The following is a 21090-nucleotide window of genomic DNA, read 5'->3' on the forward strand; positions in this document are numbered from 1 at the left end:
GAGGCAAACATCCTTCAGATGAACAGTCTGGAGGAGGCCTCAGCAAGGCTTGTTTTTGGGAGAGTGACAGGAGCGGAGGTCAGACCGGAGTGGGAGATGAGGAAATGGAGACTTGTCACAGAAGTTGGGTGGTAAAGGGGAGAGGACAGCAGTGGCTCAGGGGGACGGCATGCTCTTCCATGTCCTGTCCAGGGGAACACTCTCTCCCTCCACAGGTCCCCAGTGCACAGGCACCACCGTCATTCTGGGTTGTCCTTAAAGGCAGGGGGGCTACATTTATGTGCAGTCCTCAAGTGCCTGGCACACAGCGGGAACACGATAAATATCAGATGCTTTTTGATGATGATGGCAGCCACAATGATAACGATGAAGATGATGACAAAAAACACAGATCCTTGTATATCGGGAAGTCTCCTTGTTTGGGGGATTAAATGATGAACAGACTCCCTAAGAAGTCTAACCAGTACAAGTGCCTCCTCTGTCTCTGGGCATTCCTTCTCAGTCTTGTTTGCGCGTTCCTCTTTTTTTGTAGTTGTTACTTCTCTGTCTATACTCAAATCTCTGGGTGGTCTCATCCAACCTCATGGCTTTAAATCCCATCTACATGCCTCTTCCAAATTACCCAGCTAGCCCTGACTGCTCTCCCAAACCCCATGGACACATAGTTACGTGTGTATCTGACGTCTTGACTAGAGGGTCTAATAGATCACCTCAAGCCCAATGGGTCTAAAACCCAACCCCTGATCTTTTCCTCCTTTTGTTACTCAGGCCAAGAATTTCATAGTTTTGGGACACCTGGCTGGCTGACTTGGTAGAGCACATGACTCTTGATCTCAGGTTTGTGAGTTTGAGCCCCATGCTGGGTACACAGATTTCTTAAAAATAAAAAGAAATTAAAAAAAAAAAAAGAATTTCATAGTTTTTTGCTTTCATTCCTTCAAGAAATCTTATCCTGTTGGTTCTATCTTCAAAATATATCCAGAATATAACTAGTTCTCACCGCCTCTCCTGCTCAGCCAGGTACAAGCCACCATCATCTGCCACCTGGACATCTGCGATCGTCCCCCCCGCTGGCCTCCTGGCGCTGCACTTGTCTCGGTCACTTTGTTATCAACACGTAAGTCATATTAAGTCACTCCCCTGCTCCACTGGCTCATGTCCCTCAGAGTACAAGGACAGTCATTCTGATGACCTATAAGGCTTTTCATGATTTTGTCCCCCAGCATCTCCGATTTCCTGTTACTTTTCTAGGACTCCTCACACCCTGCTCTAGCCATACTAGCTTCCCTGCTATTCTCCAAAACATCAGTCATGTTCCAGTTCTGTACCCAGTTCTGATGTGTGTGTTTCTTCCCCACACCAACAAGCGATTCTCTGACACCAGCTGGGATCCTAGAATTCAACTCAATTCTGACACTATCTGCTGGACACAGCATCAGATCCCACAGGTTAAGGGCTCAGTCCCACAAAACTTCCCCCCCAACCCCCACTTCAGCTGCCCACCACAAGTCCAGGCTGTCACCTGTGCTTCTGACCAACAGGCTGTAGATGGGAGGTTCCCATGAACACCTATCTCCTCCTCGGGTTTGCTTAATTCACTAGAGAGGTTCCCAGAAATGAAAGAAACATTTTGCTTACTAGATGACCAGTTTATTAAGAAAGGGTAGAACAGCCAGATGGGAGAGACGCATAGGGCAAGGCACGAGGAAAGGATGCAGAGCTTCCATGCCCTAAGTGTGCCACCCTCCCTCAATCTCCACGTGTTCACCAACCCAGAAGATCTCTGAACACAGTCCTCCTGGGTTTTGTGGAGGCTTCATTCGACAGTCATGATCGATTAAATGATGGCCCACTGGTGACTGAACTTAATTTCCAACCCCTCTCCCCTCCTCTGAGGTCCACTGGCAACCAGCCCTGTCTTTAGTGCTTTCCAAAAGTCGCCTCATGCACATAACAAAAGAAACCTTTATGGCTCTCACTGCAGGAAAGTCCAAGGGTTTTAGGAGCTCTGTGCCCCTGACTGGGGACACCAAATAAATATATATATACATACACACACACACACACACACACACACACACACATACATACACACACACACACACACATATATACTATCAATCACAGTATCGCACCAAATAAATATATATATATATATATATATATATATATATATATATACATACACACACACACACACACACACACACACACACACACACACATATATATATATATATATATATATATATATATATATATATATATACTATCAATCACAGTATTGCAGGTGCTCCCACCATAGGCCTTTGCTCCAGCCCCATCTGGTCCCTGTGCCGGAGCCCATCTCCCCCAGCAGTCCGCATGGCTAAGGGGTCTCCCTCCCCAACAAGCCTTTGCTCAGACCTCACCTCCTCAGTGAGGCCAGCTCTGACCACCCTACTTAATACTGCAAACCTATCCCCACACCTACATTCCTGTCTCCATTAGCGGGCTTCCCTCTTTCCTAGACCACTTATTGTCTAACAGAATGAATGGCTTATTTGTTTATCATCTGCCTGCCCTCTCTCACATATTTTAAGTTCCACAACAACAGGGAATCTTTGTTTTATTCACTACCTATACCTAGCACAGTGCCTGGTACAAAGTACGTGCTCAGTAAATACTTGGAATGAACGACCTCTTGACAGCTGCTCTATACTTTTAATTCTTTGACTGTCACCTAACCAAACTGTAGAACACAAGCTGGCCTTACTTTTCACAGTGAAAATGAAAATCATCTGTGAAACATCTTCTAAAACTATAAACTTTGTACATGTGTACGTTTGTTTGTTTTTAAAGTCTGGTACGTGGGAAAAAAAAATCCGCAAGAACATTCCGTATGGACTGATGAAGCTGTACACACAGCAAGACCACAGAGCAAATGTGAACACTGCCCCCTCACGGTTGAACATGGAGATGGTTGCTCTCTGTCCAGCCAGCCTGCTAGGGGATGACTTTGAATCCCGGTGGCTGAATGGGGTTCCAAGATACAATGCTATTGGTGACATTTCAAATTCAACCTAGCAAGTTACAGAAGAATAAAGTCAAAGGGAGATTTTTTAAGGAGTACAGCGCCCACACATTCCCATATTGGAAGGAGGATGTTGACAATTAGTGGGAAGTGGTAAAGAAAAATGTTAAGACAAGAAAATCCTAAATTGATAACATCCATCTGCTGCACTTACAGCTGGAATCTGAGTGGGAATTTCCCATCTGTGCTTTATTCTCAGCTTTAATTTGACTATAAATAAGACACATGCATGCACAATTTGCAGTGAGTGTCTTCTGAGGCCAGAAATCGTTTAAGTATGATATATGTATATATAGAAGTGTGTACACACATGCACACACACACACGCGCACGCACTTTAACTGAGAACCTACTCATTAAACTAGTCAGTCTGAGGTGTGCAGCCAATCTCTTAAGTACTTGGTCCCATGAAGATCTGGCAGTTCATAACTGAAGCCAAAGCCTTAACTGTTGACATCCTCTGCTCAAACAGATCTAAACAGAACTTGTGATGCCCAGGCCAGCTTTCACCGAACCCCCTGTTTGCTGCAGGAAACCTCAGGGTCCAGAGCCCTGGAGGTGGCCCCATTTGGGGAGCCCACTGCTCAGTCAGACAGAAGCTGCACTTGTTACTTCACATTCTTGTTGGAGTCTCATGTTGACTAAACAAATGTCTATGTGGACTATCACCCCCATGTTACAGGTGGGGAAACTAAGGCTTAGTGACATAAGGTATCTTGCCCACAGTCACATGGTCCTTTAGTTAAACAGCCAAGACTCAAAACCAAGGCTCAAAGTCCATGTTCTTTTCACTTTCCCCTCTGCCTCCATGTTACACATCCCAGGGCCTCTGGGGCTATAAATAGTGGGGAGGCTGGGATTTCATGTGTGAGGCCAGCTAGGCCTATAGCACAAGGACACGAACGTCTCCCAGCCTGAGCCCTAGGATCCCCAGGCCTCGACAGAACTCAGGCCCAGACAGGACTCCGCTTATCACTAGCCTCCCTCTCATCGTTATATTTAGCTCTGCACCTCAAAGAGAAAGACATGCGCCAGCCCCCAAGACGCTGCACACCGAGAGGCCAGGCCCACCACTGTACACAGAAAGAAAAGGCTGTTTGCCTCAGCCTTTTCAGATGGGTCAGCCACCTCCGGTGGGGGCTTTTTGTAACTTACTTTTTTAGAGCCTATGAGATCTTGTTCTCCTTGCTCCCTGAGGGAGGAACCACAGCTGCTTTACCAATCTATTTGTAACAGTCGGCAGGGTCTGTAATACATTGCATATGACTGCCGCCTAATAATCCTTTGTTGGGTGAACAAATAAATGATCTAAGTTCATGTCCTATAAATCTGGACACCAAAAGCAGGACACAAATTCCCAGAAGGATACCTTATAATCCAAATGCATTTCATTCTATTAAATATAGTCAAGTTTATTCAAGAAATGGACGTGAGTTTTCCTTATCCTCCTTCCCCCCCACTTTTCTCTTCCTTCTACCAGATCTGGCACTAAGGCCACAGCAGGAGAAGGAGAGAAAGGAGGATCAAAGCCTGAAGGCTGGCCTCTGAATGCCCCATGTGACAGCCATAAGCACTGTTGCGACGGCTCGTGGAGTCCCTGTGTCCCTGAAGGTGTCTCAATGACACCTTGCTCTGCTCGCCCTTTGCAAGCCAGCCACCTGCAGGAACCTGGGGAACTCTGTGCCTCCATCCAACCCGTAGAACAACTGGAGCAGACCGTGGAGGCATGGACTGGTTTACCAGAGCTTGGTAGCATGGCCAGATCTTGACACCGGACTTTAAAGGGCAAAAGCTGGTAATTCCCTATCTTACAAAAATGGAAAGAGCCGCTTTTTTATAATATAGAGGACCGTAGCGAGGAAAAGGGCCAGGGCAAGGAAAATGAGAAGTTTGTCCGTCAGCTCTCGGCGATTATATTTTGTGATAAGCTTCCGTCCCAACTGGATGGTCCCTGACATGGACTTAAACTCTTCATTTGCATCCAGGATAGTCCGGGAAGAATTGGCTGAAACAAAAGAGGGAGGAAGCCTGACTCAGAGACCGTAGAGCACCAAAACCAAAGACTTTGCTCTGCTGGCTGGGTTACCACTAAATAACACTGCACTCTATAGCAAGTTCCCTTGAGCCAGAAGCAAAGACGTGAGCAGAGACAATCCAGAGGAGCAAAGAATAAGGATACTACAAGGAAAGCACTTCTCTAGGTCTCATCCAGCTTAGAGCGATGTGGCTTTATATACAATGTCACGGGGCCATAACTAGGTGTTCTCCAACATGAACATCACCAGGGAAAAAAGCAGAAGCGAGTTCCTTTCCTGACCACCAACTTCAGTTTTCTGAAGCAGGGAGGTGTTGAGAACCACCAGTCCCAAAACGAACTTGGGTGACTGTGGCCAGGCAATGTACGGTAAGGGGGCAGAAGCTGGGAGTCACCAAGACTGTCCAAGGTGCACCCCACCTGCACCCCTGACAGTCAGATCTGCTCTTTGTGGGATCACAAGAAGTTGGGCTGGGCCTTGCCACAAGCCCTCACACACACATACCAGTCCTTCAGTCCTGAGACACTGCTGTAGCTTTAAAGATGACGCACCTGTGCTCTGGCCACTGTATGAAATCTAAGGGGAGGTACATGTCCCTGAAGGCTCATTGTATCCAGGAGTCAAATTTACTTCTGAGTATGGGTATCTGGGCCTGACACTTGAGTATATGCGGCAAGATTCTCCCACAAAGCCTAGCAAGGCATCATCAAAACATCCACAGAATAAAATATGCTGTTAAAGTGAGGTGTGAAAGAGCGTATGTGAAAATTTCCACTTATGGAAGAGAGAGGAGTATAAACAGTATTTAATCTGCTTGTGCTAGACGTGCTTGGAAGACCTCAGGAGGCTGTAAAAGAAAGTGGTAACAGTGGTTGCCCTTGGGGAGTAGACCTGGTGTCTACGAGGCAGCCCAACATGGCAGCCCCTGGACGTATGCAGCACATGAGCATGTGAAATGTGGCTAAACCAAACTGAGACGTCCCTAAGTGTCAAACACACACGATTTCAAAGACTTAGCATGAAAAAAAAAAAAAAAAAGAAGGTAAAGTATCAATAATTTTTCATATTAATTGCAGAGTGAAATGGTAATATTTTATATGTAATGGGTTAAATACATTCAAAGGCTTCTTTTTACCTTTTTAATGTGCCTACTGGAAAATTTAAAGTTACATATGTGGCTCACATTGTGTTTCTGTTGGACAGTGTTGGCCTAGAGGTTCCTCCTTAATCATGTAATATATGTTACCTTCTCACAAAATTAAAAGTTAATAAGTAAGTAAAAGAAATTACCAGAGGAAACAGAGAAGCATTTATACACAGGCAGATGAGGGGTGAAAATAAACACTCAGATATCAAAAATCCCTCTTGGTCCTCTTTCTCTATGCCTGCTGCCATTCCAAAAACCTAAGTAAGAGCTTGTTCAGAAAAAAAGCTAGTAGGCCTTTCTTTTTAAAAATCATAGAGGATTTTAAAGCATCGCCAAAGTAGACAGAATAGTATCATGAAATGCCCTGTGCCCATCACCCATACCCTAAACTGCTAACTCCCTGGCACTCTTGTCCCCACACTACTACCCCACTCAATTTCAGCAAATTCCATTATATCCCTAATATGCTTTAAATAAAACAAAACAAAACAAAACAAAACAAAACAAAACAAAACATAACTGTAGTCCTAACAGGCTTTTAAATCAAGCTGACTTTCTGAGCTACAAGGAAAGGATTAACAATTGCATTCTTTTGGGGCATCTGGGTGGCACAGCCGGTTAAGCATCTGACTTCGGTTCAGGTAATGATCTTGCAGTCCGTGAGTTCATGTCCCACACTGGGCTCTGTGCTGACAGCTCAGAGCCCATAGCCTGCCTCAGATTCTGTGTCTCCCTCTCTCTCTGACCCTCCCCGACTCGCTCTTGAGCACACACTTTCTCTCTCAAAAATAAATACATTAAAAAAAAAAATTAAAATATTGGATTCTTTTTTCTTCAACAGCTTCTCTCCTGGTAGGAGAGAATGGGCCCCAAGAACAGCCCTGAAAACCCCAGAGGCCATCGGCATCTCTGTACCCTTCTCACCATTTAACTACATTATCTGTTTCCGGTATGTGCATGCGCAGCCCGTCACCTGCATCAAAGCAGAAAAGCCCTCAACTAACAAGGCCAGGCGGCCCCCCCTTTGGCATGTTCTCCAAGGCATCTACCAAGGCTTGAGCCCCACCCCCAGCACACATGTAGAGGAGGTGACCGGCTGGTTCTGAGCCTAAATGCCCAGATACGTTTCAAACAGAGGGACTGACCTTGGGGACAAGCTGCTTGCTTTCCTTGTGCTTTTCTGCCTGTTTGAAGAGTGCACTGAAAAAAAAAGTGGCTCAAAATGACAGATACTGTTTAGGGGTGATAATGGTATCGTGCTCTGGTTTTGTTTTTTGTTTCACGAGCCTCTTATCTTTCAGAGAGACACACTGAGATATTTATAGATGATGTCTGTGATTTGCTTCATAATCCAGATGAGGGCACGGAAGGGTGGAGCCGAAACAAGACTGGCCATGAGCAGACAGCTGCTGAAGCTGGGGGAACGGGTCCATTGGACCTCTGCACCATGCTCTCTACTGTCTCTTTGTGAAATCTGCCAAAAGTGTTTCAAAGTGTAAACTCTCCTCTTCTGTTTTCCTATATGGAAGACCCTGAAGAGGGCCAATTCTCTTCTGCATTACAAGAGAGGCACTATGGGAAAGCTGCTGGGAGAGAACCAGATGCTCCAGCAGCTTCTTCTATGGCCTTTGACTGTATCTTTTAAAAGCAGTTCACAGTGAAAATAACACTGGGGGGTATAATTGTAAGCCGAGGTCCTAGCAGCCTCGTCGGCAGCCGATACACTAAACATCTCCCTAGGCAGTGATTCCCAAGCCTGCCTGGCCACACGGGTCCACAGAATGCCAGATAAAAAAATACAGACTCCCAGGCCCCTCCCCCGGCCCTGCTGGGACCCACTCTCCAGAAGAAGGCCTGGAGATCTCTGCCTTTCACATGAGACCCTGGAAGTGCTTCTGCTGGGGAAACATTTTGACAGTGGTGTGCAGATCTTCTAGTACAACCATGAAAACCAAAAAGAGAAGTAAGACCAACACATCCCACTCTGGGCAAGACCACGCTGTCGAAGAAGTGAGAAGCCACCCACGTCAGCAAGCTTCGGGACTAGGGTGGGGGGCAGAGGTGGAAGAGCCTGGTGGCAGGTGCCAAGGCAAAGGCTCTGGAGCTGGTGTCTCTGGGAGAAGCTTCTAACTCCAGGTCTGGCTTTACCTAGCGTCTGCATGGCTTCCTCACTCTGCTGAACCTGCTGGGACATCATCCTGCTGATCCCCATGAGGCTCTCCGTAATGGAACTGGATGTCTGGGCCAGGCTCTCTTTGGTGGTTTTCCTAAAAATCCAGAGTGGGAGGAGGAATGTCAACAAAAGCCTGACTGCGAGAAAACCCCATTTTCAAATGAGATTCCATTTTTTTATTTATCAAGATACCATATATACTTAAATATCAATGATCGCAGTCAATGCCACCAAGGATGTGCTGAAGACTGCTACCCTTCTGTGAGAGCAATTCGGCAACAGGTATCAGGACCCTTAGAAATGTTCGTGCCTTTTGCCCAATAATCTCATCCCTGGGAATCTCTCCAAAGGAAATATCCAAAATGTGGACAAAGCCTTATGTCCTAAGACGTGCCCTTGTGTATTATGTATAATACTGACAAACTAGAAATGTAAACACATGCGAACAGGGGATTAGTTAATACAAGAGAATACTACGGACTCTTAAAACTTCGTTTAAAGAGTTTTCTAAAACAACAAGCAAGTCTTTGTGTTATACGATGTGAAGACGAGCAAGATACTAAATTTTATATATAGTACGATTTTTGACTTTGTAAAAAAAATAATGGGAGGAGACAATACATCACAACATTTGTAACACGATTACAGCTTATTCTCATTTTACAATTAATATTTTTCTTTATCAGTTTATTACAAGTAAGCATATATTTCTTTCATACTTTAAAAAATACTACTTATATAATAAAATTAAGTACCAGTTTTACATTGAAAACAAGGGGCTGCCTACAGTGGGTTTTGCACCTTGTCAATTCCATTATCAGGGCCCAGAAAGACAAAAAGAAAGATACCTTTGCCTTAAGAGGTCTCCTCCCTGGAGAAGTTCTGCTTTCTCTAGATTGTCGATAGCAATTTTGCAAGTGAGATTAGCCTTCCTCCATGAGGTCTGATTGCTGGAATCAGAAGGGTCTCGCATGAGTTTCTGTCAGTCAGATCAAGTCACCGCAAGTGAGTGATGGGGAAGGCCTGGCCCACAGAGCCCATCTCCACCTCCCGACATTTCTCCCTCTTGGCTGCCCCAGCAGCTGCCCCAGCTAAGGTTCCAACACCTCTGGTTTGGACCCTGGAGGCTGCCTGCAAGATGTTCCCCTACTGCCCTACTGCCCTACTGCCCATAGCTGTCCCTTTCCTTCCAGGGCAGCCAGAGGGAGCAGTTTGGCCATGGCACTTCTGTGTTTACAGCCAGCAATGGTTTCAGAGTTCAAATCCACCTTGGACATACAAGGCCCTGTTCTGTCAAATCACATCTATAACACTTCAAGGCTCTGTCTTGTGTACTGGTTAGTTCCATTCCTTGAGAACCATGTCTCACTCATCTTTGGATCACCAGCAATTAGAACAACAGTTTCTGGCCCATTAGCCAATTAATATGTGTTATAAGAAGTAGAAAAATCATAGAAAGACCGTTTTCCCCAGTATTTCTTTTCCAAGCTTTGTTTAAATTCCAGTTAACATACAGTGTAATATTAGTTTCAGGTGAACAATATAGTGATTCAGCACTTAGGGTTTGCTCGATATTTCTTTAAGATGTGCTGTCTTTTACACACCCAGACCGATCATGAACAATACAAACACAATGTATTAGCAGAGCCCAGTTTGACACGATTTACTTACATTCTTTACCTGATCTCCCTTGTGAGAGACAACTCAAATTTGGTGAATGGCTCCCTGGGGTTAGCAGTGTAACCTTTGTTGATGGACTATAAAAATGTTAATTGGGCCCCTCAGAGAATCAAACTCAAGCACTGGAACTCTTAGGCAGCTGGATCACGTCAGTTTTGCTAACCCCTGAGATATTTACAAAGTCAAGCAAGGGGCACATGAACTGAGAGGGTGTTTTTCTAATAGCACCTCTGTGCTTAAAACATTAAAACAAGTTCTCTGTCACCTGAACAGCACCTGCTATGCCATTTCACACCTGATATTTAAAAAGAATCAATTACATTTTCAAACTGTGGGCAAGGGAGCTCTGCTCGACCCTGTGACACAGAGATGAGTGAGCCGTAGTGGCCGCCCTCAAGCGGCTCACATTTCTTGGGGAGAAAGACAAGCAAACAAAGGATTTGTTGACCGGTGTGATAAGCACAATAACACGGGCAAGCACAACCGCTGTCTCAACACGGCTTGCCAAAGTTTTCATTTACTGCTTGCTCTCCCTACCTGTAACTCCACATCATGGATGGCCATTCTCAGACCCGTGCTGAGCCTGTTTCACCTCGTGTAATTTACTATACTTTATACAAGGGTCCTCTTTACTCACTGTTTACAACCTGGGCATCCTTGGTGGCCAAGGGAAGCAAATGCCATCATGACACAGTGATACTACTGAGCCAAGCACTTTAACACCGGTCACCACGCACACATCCCTCCCTGCTTACACTAGTCTCTACCATGCCCACATCTTTGTCACACAGTCTTCTCCTGATTGCTGGGTATTATAAACATAGCTGCTCTCAGCAAGGATAATGCTGGATCATCACCCAAATCAGAAGCAAAACCACAGACAAATACAGATCTGGCAGAGTTAGAGCAATTAACAAGGAGGAAGAGAACACCTAGGAGGGCGATGATCAGCAGGGGCTTCAAGAGAATGACCTGGCTACCAGAGGACTGGGACAGATGATGGAGCCCTCCGATATTTTTGCAACAATAATCCTCTGTATGATATGGTACCAAGATCAAATGTGAAGGGACAGGTACAGTTTCATGCCATCAGACAATTCTGTTGGACAGTCCCCCAACTCAATACCAAGAAAGAGCACATACCTCAGTAATATAATTAAAGGTTAACACGTGAGTTATAACGATCATCTCCAAGTTATTTAACATAACATCACCTTAGTTACATCTTTTTGGTTTCATTTTTTAAGATAAGGTCCCATTTAAAACTTTCTAAATTTTGTTTCATCTTAAGTAGGTTCATTTTCAGCGGGCTTTTTCTGGTATCAATTATCCTTAAAGAAAAAGGACCTTGTATTACATGAGCAACCATTTTTTGGGTTTGTGTTAAAAATATAGCCTATGGTTAAATGCGCTTTTGTAAACTATACACAATTCGACCTACCAATAGCCCCTACCTGCCCCTGCTTTGAGAATTACTCATCTAGAGAGGACAGTCTGTGTATAAATGACACATTTAAATCATGAAGCCAGGTTTATTAGGCAAAGCTCTGCACAAGCCTCCCACAGAGCAAGTGACCCAGCACAGGCCCCACCTACCTGAGCATCTGCTTCTTGTGATTCTCCACTTCCTGGAGCAGAACCTGCTTCTCTGACTCTTTGTCTTGCTCTTTAGCTGACTGCTCAAGCTCCTTTGGGGAAAACAGCTCTATGTTAAAATGATTTTAAAAGCCAATATAAAAACCAAAGAGCACTTCTCTTTCTAGGGAGGTTATATGATAGCACTTAAAAATGCTCCTAAAAGAGAACACTCAGGAATGCCAGGTGACATATAACAAACATCCTTCTAAATATAGAGCTGAGTTTGCAAGAAAGTAAGGACAATCCTCAGGGCCCCAAGGTGAGAAGGAAACTAAGAGCCAGAGATGTCAGACTGTGAGTGAGGCACAACTGCCCTGGGATAGGACATTTACTCCTGTAGTCCGGGCCATGACTGGAATCAAAAGGGGGGAAAAATTACTAAATAGGAGCCCCTTGGTCCCACTTTGAGATACATGCAAACATCAAACTGCTATATGTGTCTAAATGTTCATTCTCCATCTCTGTACCTATTTCATAATATACTGGTAGCAAACAGTTTGAAGATTTTAAAGCCTATATATGGACAGCCAAACAAAGTGTTGAGCTATCTGAGGCAGGGAGCCACAAATCCAAGACCTACAAAGGGATATCCCTCCAGTGAAAAGGTGAACTAGGAAAACGTCTGTCAACCAGCACCAGAGACAGCATGGAAGCTGGTCCCTTTTTCTGCCCTGGGCTCTGGCTAGGATACAAAATATCTCCTGAGAATTTAAAAGCATGGAGCCACCCTCAAGCTGATCTGGAGTAACAATTCCTCCTCTCTGAATGGTTTGGGAATCTTCACGAGGAGAAATGAACACAAAGTGCTTCCAGACTTACGACCCCAGGAGACATAGCAAAAGCAAATCCAAAAACCTCTGAAAAGACCTGCTGCCTTCAGTCCAGGTTGTACAAAAGTCCCATAGATAAGGTCGGCTGAAGAGGACTGCTCACATCCCAGAATCACCAAACGCCAGGAGACAAACGGTCCACCTCAGTGAGGGGCAGTGGACACAACAAGTGGCAGTCTGGGACCCCCCCAAGAACTTCACATGATGGAAGTAGCAGACAGACACTAATGAAAGATGTCATTATACCTCAAGAATCAAGCCATGTTCTTTGTTTACAGATTAAAACAAGTTCCAGTTCCAATCAAGCTACTGATGCTAAAAACATCAACATATTAGTGCATTTATATATGCATTTATTTATTTATATACTCATTTATGTGTTAATTTGCACATGCTGGTCAGGAACACGTGTCTGTATCCACCATTTCACTAGCTCAGACATAACTTCCAATTAATGGTCCCAGATATGGCTGAGTCAGAGAAAAAAAAGAATGTAAAGGAATGCAAGTTTTGCGAATGTAGTCAGTAAATTACTCGCTTAATTATTTACTTAAAATCTAGATTCCCAGGCACCTGGGTGGCTCAGTTGGTTAAGTGTCCAACTTCACCTCAGGTCATGATCTCACAGTTCATGAGTTCAAGCCCCATGTCGGGCTCTGTGCTGACAACTCAGAGCGTGGAGCCTGCTTCTGATTCTGTCTCTCTCTCTCTCTCTGCCTCTCCCCTGCTCACACTCTCTCTTTCTCAAAAATAAACAAACATTATTTTTTTTAAATAAATAAACATTAAAAAAAAAAAAAAATCTAGATTCCCTACCAGAATGTGAACTCCAGGAAAGCAGGAGTTTATCTAGTGTTCATTATATATATTCCTTGTGCCTGGCACATTATTAGGCACCAAATCACTGAATGGAAGAATGGATGCATGGGAAGAAGGGAGGGAGGAAGGAAAGAAGGAAGAAATGTATAGTTTCCTCATAAAAGGGAGTTCTATCATAGAGAACCAAATAGTTGTGGAAGAAAAGAAAGGGGTAAAATAGTTCTCAAATTCCAGTCTGAGAACCACATACACAAAGACATTCACACAGGTTATTTACACAGTCAGTCGATGCCCAGCTGAGGCATATGTTGAGGATATGAGGCCAGTTCCCCAGTACTACACAATCTTGTCACAAATACACAAAGTAGTCATTCATAAAGAGCTAAAAACATCAAATAGAAATCTTGTATATATTTCCTGGTATAAAGGTTGAGGAAATGCAGATAAAACTGGGATGGGGTTATTCATTCACTGACCATGTGCTTATTAAGTCCTTACTAGGTGCCAGGATATTCTGGTGCTCGAGGAGGTGATTATGGGAGAGAGGGACATAATAAATATGTATATGTATCAGTGAAGTAATTTCAATTAGTGAAGGAAATAAACACTGAGCACTCAGATACTTAAACAGAAAGAACATGAAAATACTTAAGGTGGTGGGTGTGGCTGCAGAGTTGCAATCATGAGAGTCGAAGAAAGGTCTTTCAGGGAATGCATTAGCTTTAAAAAGCAAAACAAACGAAAAACCAAAAAGCAGAGAAGTAGTCCAAATAAAATGCCCTTTGATACAGAACTGGCTAGAAAACTAGGACTATAAAAAAAGAACGAGGGAGCACTCTAATACTGATATGGAAAGATTTCCAAAAGATATTGTTAAGTTTTAAAAAGTGGTGTTTTAGTATGCTACCTTTTATATGAGAAACTGGAAATAAGAAAATATATTTGGCTTTTTTTTAGTATTTGAGTAGATACACCATGAAAAGATACCTAAGTAACAAATGTGGTTACCTGTGTGGAGGAGAGGAACAGAGAATAATAACACTCATACATGGGACTTTTCACTGAGTGTCCATATTCACCCATGGGCATACATACATCGAATGTATACACATACATGAGAAAGTAACAGCCTTTCAAAAATAAAAATTCAATTATAAATCAGTGCTACAGACAGAGGCAAAAAAAGATCAGCTAGGTTCAGTGACCTTGCTAAAATTCTAAAGTGAACTCTTACGGCAGAAAGTACTTATTTTCTTTTTTTAAAAAAAAAATTTTTTTTTTCAACGTTTATTTATTTTTGGGACAGAGAGAGACAGAGCATGAACGGGGGAGGGGCAGAGAGAGAGGGAGACACAGAATCGGAAACAGGCTCCAGGCTCTGAGCCATCAGCCCAGAGCCTGACGCGGGGCTCGAACTCCTGGACCGCGAGATCGTGACCTGGCTGAAGTCGGACGCTTAACCGACTGCGCCACCCAGGCGCCCCGAAAGTACTTATTTTCAAAACTGCCCTTGAAAATCCCTTAGGAAAGCAATACACAGGGCCCAGATGTACGATTTCTCAGGTCCAAATGGCCAGTTTTGCTACCAGCTTTGAAATAGACTATCCTCTGTTAAGCAACAAGAGTTGTTGGCTGGCCTGTGGGGCCAGGTCACAGGAAAAGCGCACATCTCTAAACTCCAGTACCACAGAGTGAGACCAAGGGCCCCAGGACCCACCCAGCGAAGGGCAGGCCCATGTACTCATCTTATTCTCTCTAGGGCACAGCAGCACAAACAGGCTATGCAAACAGGTACTTCTCGCTCCACTGGTTTTGAGATTGCACATATGCCATTGTTGGATTCAGGAGTGTTATATGTGCATATGATGTGATTGGAGACCTCAGGAACAGGGAGGAAGAGGCTGGGCAAAGAGCAGCAGGAAACAAACAAACAAAAAAACACCTCAAGAGACAGTAGCAACGCATTCAAAAGTTCTTCACTTTTACCTTGAGAGCAAGTTAGTACAGTTACCCTCACTGTCTAAATGTCTACTGAAGAAACCGGACAGCGCTCAGGCGGCTCCCGGATGGAGCCCCCTCATTGTGACGCATTCTCCACATCTTACTTCTGCAGCTACTCACCTGTATTCTGTGCCGCAGTTGCTGAAACTTCTCTTTCACTTTAGTATTCAGTTCAGTAAGTGCACTTAATGGTCCTGAACAATCCCGAATATCCTAGGAGACATTGAAAAGGTGAGAGGGACTTTCTCAAGGCAATGAAGTGAAATGATACCATCTGTATAGTGAGAAAACTGGCTCAGACCACAACTAAGGCTGGCCTACTGCCTGTTAATTCATCCTGATCTTTGCTGTTTACCTCAGCAACACAAGCAAAAACATTATCATTTACATTTCTCTCCTATTTCTGTAATTCTGAGCAGGTAATACAAAAGTATGAAAAGAAACACAGCTGTCCTGACTTACTAGTTCCTGATTTCAACAAAACACCACAGGATCAGTATAAAAGGCTTAAAGCAGCTTGTATGTCCAACAAGAACGGACATCCAAAAGTGACGCTATAACTTTAGAACTTTCCAACTTGAAAATCAGGATCAACTCCTGGAATCATATGACAAGATTAACTTCACCCTGATTTTACAAACCCTCTATTATATATAAATCACGGTGTTTACAGACATGTTCAAGGGGAGATCTAGAATTGTTTTCTACAGACATGTTCGAGGGGAGATCTAGAATTGGTTTCTGGGCATCCAAAAGCCCTGGGGTCAGGTTTTAGAGCAGGTCCTGGAGCCAGAGTATGCAGACGCAATTTCTGGCTGTAGCAATTTCTGAGCTGTGTAACAAAAAGTCATTGAGTTCTCTGTGCCTCAGTTTCCTCACCACATTACCTACCACATAAACCATATATGTATGTAAAGCACTTTGCAGGGGAGCTGGAACACAGTAAGAGTGCAGTACATCTACGTATAATCAATCTTTCTCATTTGCAATCATGAGAACCCAAACACAGACAGTACAAAAGGGGCTTACCCCACTTAGATTATGTGAAAATGTTTTATTTGTATGAATCCTACGCTTATTTTTCCAGAGTCAGCCCAGAAGTACTGCAGTGTGTATGGAGAAGAAGTGAAGTTGAAGAAGTTTAAATGTTTGCATCAAGTTTCCTCACTTGTTCTCTGACTTATTAAACCCCACTTCTTGCACCATGATAAAGCACTAATTTGGTTTATCCTGCATCGGGTTTCCATGGGGAATCCGACTTTCCTTCAGTTTTTGCCACAGTTACTTGCAAACTCTGCGTCTACATCTAATGTTTATTTAAAAAAAAAATTTTTTTTTAACGTTTATTTATTTTTGAGACAGAGAGACAGAGCATGAACGGGGGAGGGTCAGAGAGAGGGAGACACAGAATCTGAAACAGGCTCCAGGCTCTGAGCTGTCAGCACAGAGCCTGACGCAGGGCTCGAACTCACTGATCGCGAGATCATGACCTGAGCTGAAGTCGGCCGCTTAACAGACTGAGCCACCCAGGCGCCCCTACATCTAATGTTTAATAGCATCTGTTGGAAATGGAAATGACTTGGGATCATTTCTACATTCCTAACTCTTGCCTGTGCCAATTGGTTCATCGCTCTGCTGCCTTCTACCTTAAATAGCTTAAGGCAAAACACCTCAATTACCCCATCAGTTAAAGAAAGTTGTAGAGACTCCCTAAGCCCCTTCTCTAGGCTGACTTTCCTCGTCCGGGTCGCAGTTTTGCCCCGGGCCTTGGCATTTTACCTGATTTCCTCATTTACAGAGTCACAACTACGGCCTAGGTTACGTTCGTTTCACCTGGTGCCTCCCGTGTCAGGCGGCCTTTGGTGTCACCGGGCACCAGACCCAGAGGAGCAGGTCAGGAGTGGGCGGGGCCAATGGCTCTCAGGACGCCACCAACTGGTGGGGAGGGCGGTGTCAGAAGGCGGGGCCACCCAAGGTGACAGGTATGTTGTGTGGCGGTCCGGGTCGAGAAGTGTGAGTGGGAGGGACCAGTGGGGGTCACAAAGGGTAAGCTTGGTCAGGATGGGGGAGCATGAGAGTGTCCAGAAGAGGGCAAGACAACCGCAACTGGATAGAGGATCAAGGCCAATGGTCGAGGAGATGGACCAAAGGGGGAGGGAGGGAGCAGCCGGCCCTGGGACGGGGCCAACGACCTCGGAGACTTCACCAAGCGGGGAAAGCTTGGGAGTGAGACAGCCGAGCTTACAAGGAGGCCAGAGGAGCCTGGGTTTAGGGCTGTTGGGGCCCGACAGGGGTCCCGGGAATAGTACCTGGATAAGCGCCTTCACCTCCAGGTCAAATTTGACAATCTCTTGGTTACAGATACGGACGTGGACATCCTGGGGAGCCGCCATGTTGAGGACGCCGACTACGGGCGGCGGCGGTGCCCAAATTTAACCGCGTTTCAGCATCGCCTTCCTTCCGCTCCAGGTCTTGCAGCAGCGCCCCCTAGAGACCGGCTTGAGGCGAGCGAGCGTGGCGGCGATGAGTCCTGGGGAGTATCCCTGAAAACGCGGAGGGAATCGGCTCTCACCTTGGTGTGGTCCTAAGAAAAGGAAGAAGAGAAGGAGTATCAAGGGCGTTTTAACACTGACCTCTCCACATCTTCTATCTAAGAGCCATTCTAATCACTACATATTTTTTACATAAAGGTGGGGGCGGGGGGAGAAGACTGGAAGGAAAGTATCACTTGGGATTCTCTAGAGGGTGGAATTAACAATTTTTTATATTTCTTTAAACTTTCTTGTATTTTTTATAAGTTCTACAGTGAATATAAATTGTGGAATAAATGCAAAAATGATAAATGTTATTAATACTTTTAATGTATGGGATTCAAGGCAGTTCTCTTAGAGCACCTCCTGTTGGTCCAATGTTGTTCTAAAATCACAACTGATCAAGCCACCTCCCAGCTTACACCTCTGTTGTGGCTCCTGGCAGTTCCCTTTTGTGTACAGTTGGATTTATTAAATCTACCTCGCTGGAGTAGTTTTGATGGAAATAATTAAGAGCAGACTCTCAGAAAATGGTGGCTCTTCGTTTTATTTTTATTATTAAATTGTCCAAGTTTCTTAGCTGGTCTTCAAGGCCATCAGCCACTGCATCTCATCCCACTCCTGGATTCCTCAGGCTCTTTTTAGATCTGTAGCTTTGGAATGTGCTGTTCCCTCTTCTCAGAATGCGTTTCCCCTTTTGCTCCTACCCTGCGTACTTTTGTTCACATCAGCAAGCATGAATTAGGAAGACCTGAATGCCTAGTTTAATCCTCTCAACCACACTTGAAATAGTTATACCCCAGTTTTACAGATTGGCAGATGGACTAAGAGTAGGTCAAAGTGAAACAAAACTGAACATCCTGCCCCAAGGCTACCCAACTTGAGAGTGGCAGAGCCTTAACTGAGAGCCACATCTTCCCTCAAAACCCAACACATGGCTTGCCCATCTGTGTTACTCCAGTGCTCCACGCACCTTCCCTTAAGGGAAGCTTGGGAGTCAACCCTGCTTGAATCCTGCTGAACAACCCACTTCACATCTCTGTGCCTCAGAATCCTGAGGCTAACTGGTGATAATCACAGGGATGGCTGAAGCATTAAATGAGGTAATACATGAAAAGCACCAAGCACCGTGTAGTAAATGCAGCATATGTTTAAAAACTCAACGTGCATTAGCTGCTATTACATTGCTGACATTTTTGGAGTACTTCCTATGTGCCAGGCACTTTGTACAAAGTTCTTAATGTGTTTCATCTAACAATTCTTACAACAACCCTACGAGGTAGAATTGTCTGCATTTTACACATGAAGAAACAGGCACAGGATGATTTGCCCAGAGCAAATGGAAGTGCTAGATGAAAGGATATGTGCATTTTAAAATTTAGATACAAACTACCAGATTGCTTTTCATAGAGGTTACATCAGTTATCCACAGCAAGGTGGTACAAATGCCTGCGTTCCCATGGCCTCACCAACATGGTGTGTTAAACACTAGGATTTTCCCCAGTTTGATTCAGTGAAACTGCCATCTTTTAATGTGCATTTCTCTTATTATGAATGAGATTGAGTGCTATTTGTAGTTACTTTACTCATTTCTCTATTGGGTGGTTGGTTTTTCATACTAGTTTCCAGGAGCTCTTAATATATTAGGAGGATTAGCCCTTAGAGATGAGTTTTTTCATAGTCTATAGCATTTTGACTTGGCTTATGATGTTTTTGACTTTAAAAAGGTTTCAATTTTTTATTTTTGTTTCACATAGAATTTGTTGATCTTCATTTATGACTCCTGAATTTGGGATCCAAGTTAGAACGTTCTCCCTACCCCCTCCCACAGATTTTAAAGGAATTGCCCACATTTCCTGTTATGTATACAGTTTGAAATATGGTGTGAGATACAGAGCCAACTTTTCTTTCTCCAGAGAGTTTCCCAGTTGTTCCAACGCTATTTTCTGAAGTATCTGTCTTTTTTTCTCCCTGGTTCTGGATGGCACATTTACCATAATAAATTATTATGTTTAAATCTGTTTCTAAACTTTTCCTTTTGTTCTATTGGCCTATTCATTTATGCACCAACATTTTTTAGTTTTATTTATAGTTTTATGTGTTTTAATGTTTGGAGTAAACACCCAATCTTTTTCTCCCCCTAGCATCATCTTCCAGCTATTATTTTTTTCCCCATATGAACTTAGTCGTTTTTTTTTTAAAAACCCCATTGGTATGTCTTATTGAGATAGCATTACATTTGTTAATTTTGAGGACTGACAGCTTCATGTTGTTGGCTGCTCCAGTTCAAGAACTTGGGTCTTTCTTTCCATTTGTTCATGTCTTCTTCTATGTCCTTCATATTATTTTAAAGTTTTCTTTATCCAGACCCTGTACATTTTAAGTTCATTCCCGGTGATGTTTTAAATTTAGAATCTTTTAAAGAAACTGACATTTTTCAGATCACTCAAAAGTTTTGGATCCTCAAATAGAAGCTCCCTATTTAGGACGCATGACCTTGGGCCTCTATGCAACTGACAGTCTCCATGCAATTCTCTACATAGCAATTAGAGAAGAAAACACAGATCTCCTTTTCTCCACCTCCAACATGCTCCCTTCTAACGAAGAGACCCAACTCTAAGCCCTTAATCTAGAGGCCATCTTTGAGTGAAAGACGTACAGTGTGATGACCCACACTCTCGATCACAGGCTGCTTTGGCCAACACTATTTTGCTTCTATCACCTCTACCCACACGTCCTGAGACTAACTTTTGGTTACTACGTCTGCTTGGTTTTAGCTTTAGTTCTTTCTGGTTTCAGATACTAAGCCTATTATCTCCCTCCTACACAGATACCATTATATATTGCCTGTAACCTGGCCTGGCCCTTCAGGAGTACGAATCGTCTCTCAGTGCAGACAGCAGACAGGAGTTTGAATTGGGGCCATCACACACGCTGGGTGTGAGGGGAGTCTCCTCAACGGAGTTTATTCTCCTTTGTAAGATGGACACAACCACCCACCTCACTGCGCCACGGAGAGCAGAGTTACCTGACAGGAAAGCACCTAGCAGGGGTTTAATGAATGCTACCCCCAGCCTTCTAGACTTTTTTTCTTTTTTTTTTTTTTTTAGTATTTATTCTGGGGAGAGCGTAAGCGGGGACAAGGCAGAGAGAGGGAGACAG

The 21090-nt window shown here is 44.1% G+C and overlaps 1 protein-coding gene across 3 annotated transcripts; it reads right to left on the bottom strand.

Annotated features, from left to right (window-relative positions):
- Positions 1 to 4464: 4464 nt before the first annotated feature.
- BNIP1 (BCL2 interacting protein 1) lies at positions 4465 to 17878 on the bottom strand. 3 transcript variants are annotated; one of them, XM_045501196.1, is made up of 7 exons: positions 17707 to 17877; positions 15518 to 15610; positions 11706 to 11797; positions 9278 to 9379; positions 8405 to 8523; positions 7402 to 7456; positions 4923 to 5078 (listed from the first exon to the last, which is right to left on the bottom strand). In XM_045501196.1, exons 1-7 carry the CDS (start codon positions 17788 to 17790, stop codon positions 5045 to 5047), a joined length of 579 nt encoding a protein of 192 aa, XP_045357152.1. In that variant the 5' UTR covers positions 17791 to 17877; the 3' UTR covers positions 4923 to 5044. The 3 variants fall into 3 exon arrangements, with proteins under 3 accessions (XP_045357131.1, XP_045357152.1, XP_045357142.1); XM_045501175.1 differs by lacking the exon at positions 7402 to 7456 and having other exon boundaries at positions 4465 to 5078; positions 17707 to 17871; XM_045501186.1 differs by lacking the exon at positions 4923 to 5078 and having other exon boundaries at positions 6992 to 7456; positions 17707 to 17878.
- Between the last annotated feature and the right edge of the window lie 3212 nt (positions 17879 to 21090).

Source organism: Leopardus geoffroyi, chromosome A1 (genome assembly GCF_018350155.1).
Source record: "Leopardus geoffroyi isolate Oge1 chromosome A1, O.geoffroyi_Oge1_pat1.0, whole genome shotgun sequence".
Taxonomy (NCBI): Eukaryota; Metazoa; Chordata; class Mammalia; order Carnivora; family Felidae; genus Leopardus; species Leopardus geoffroyi.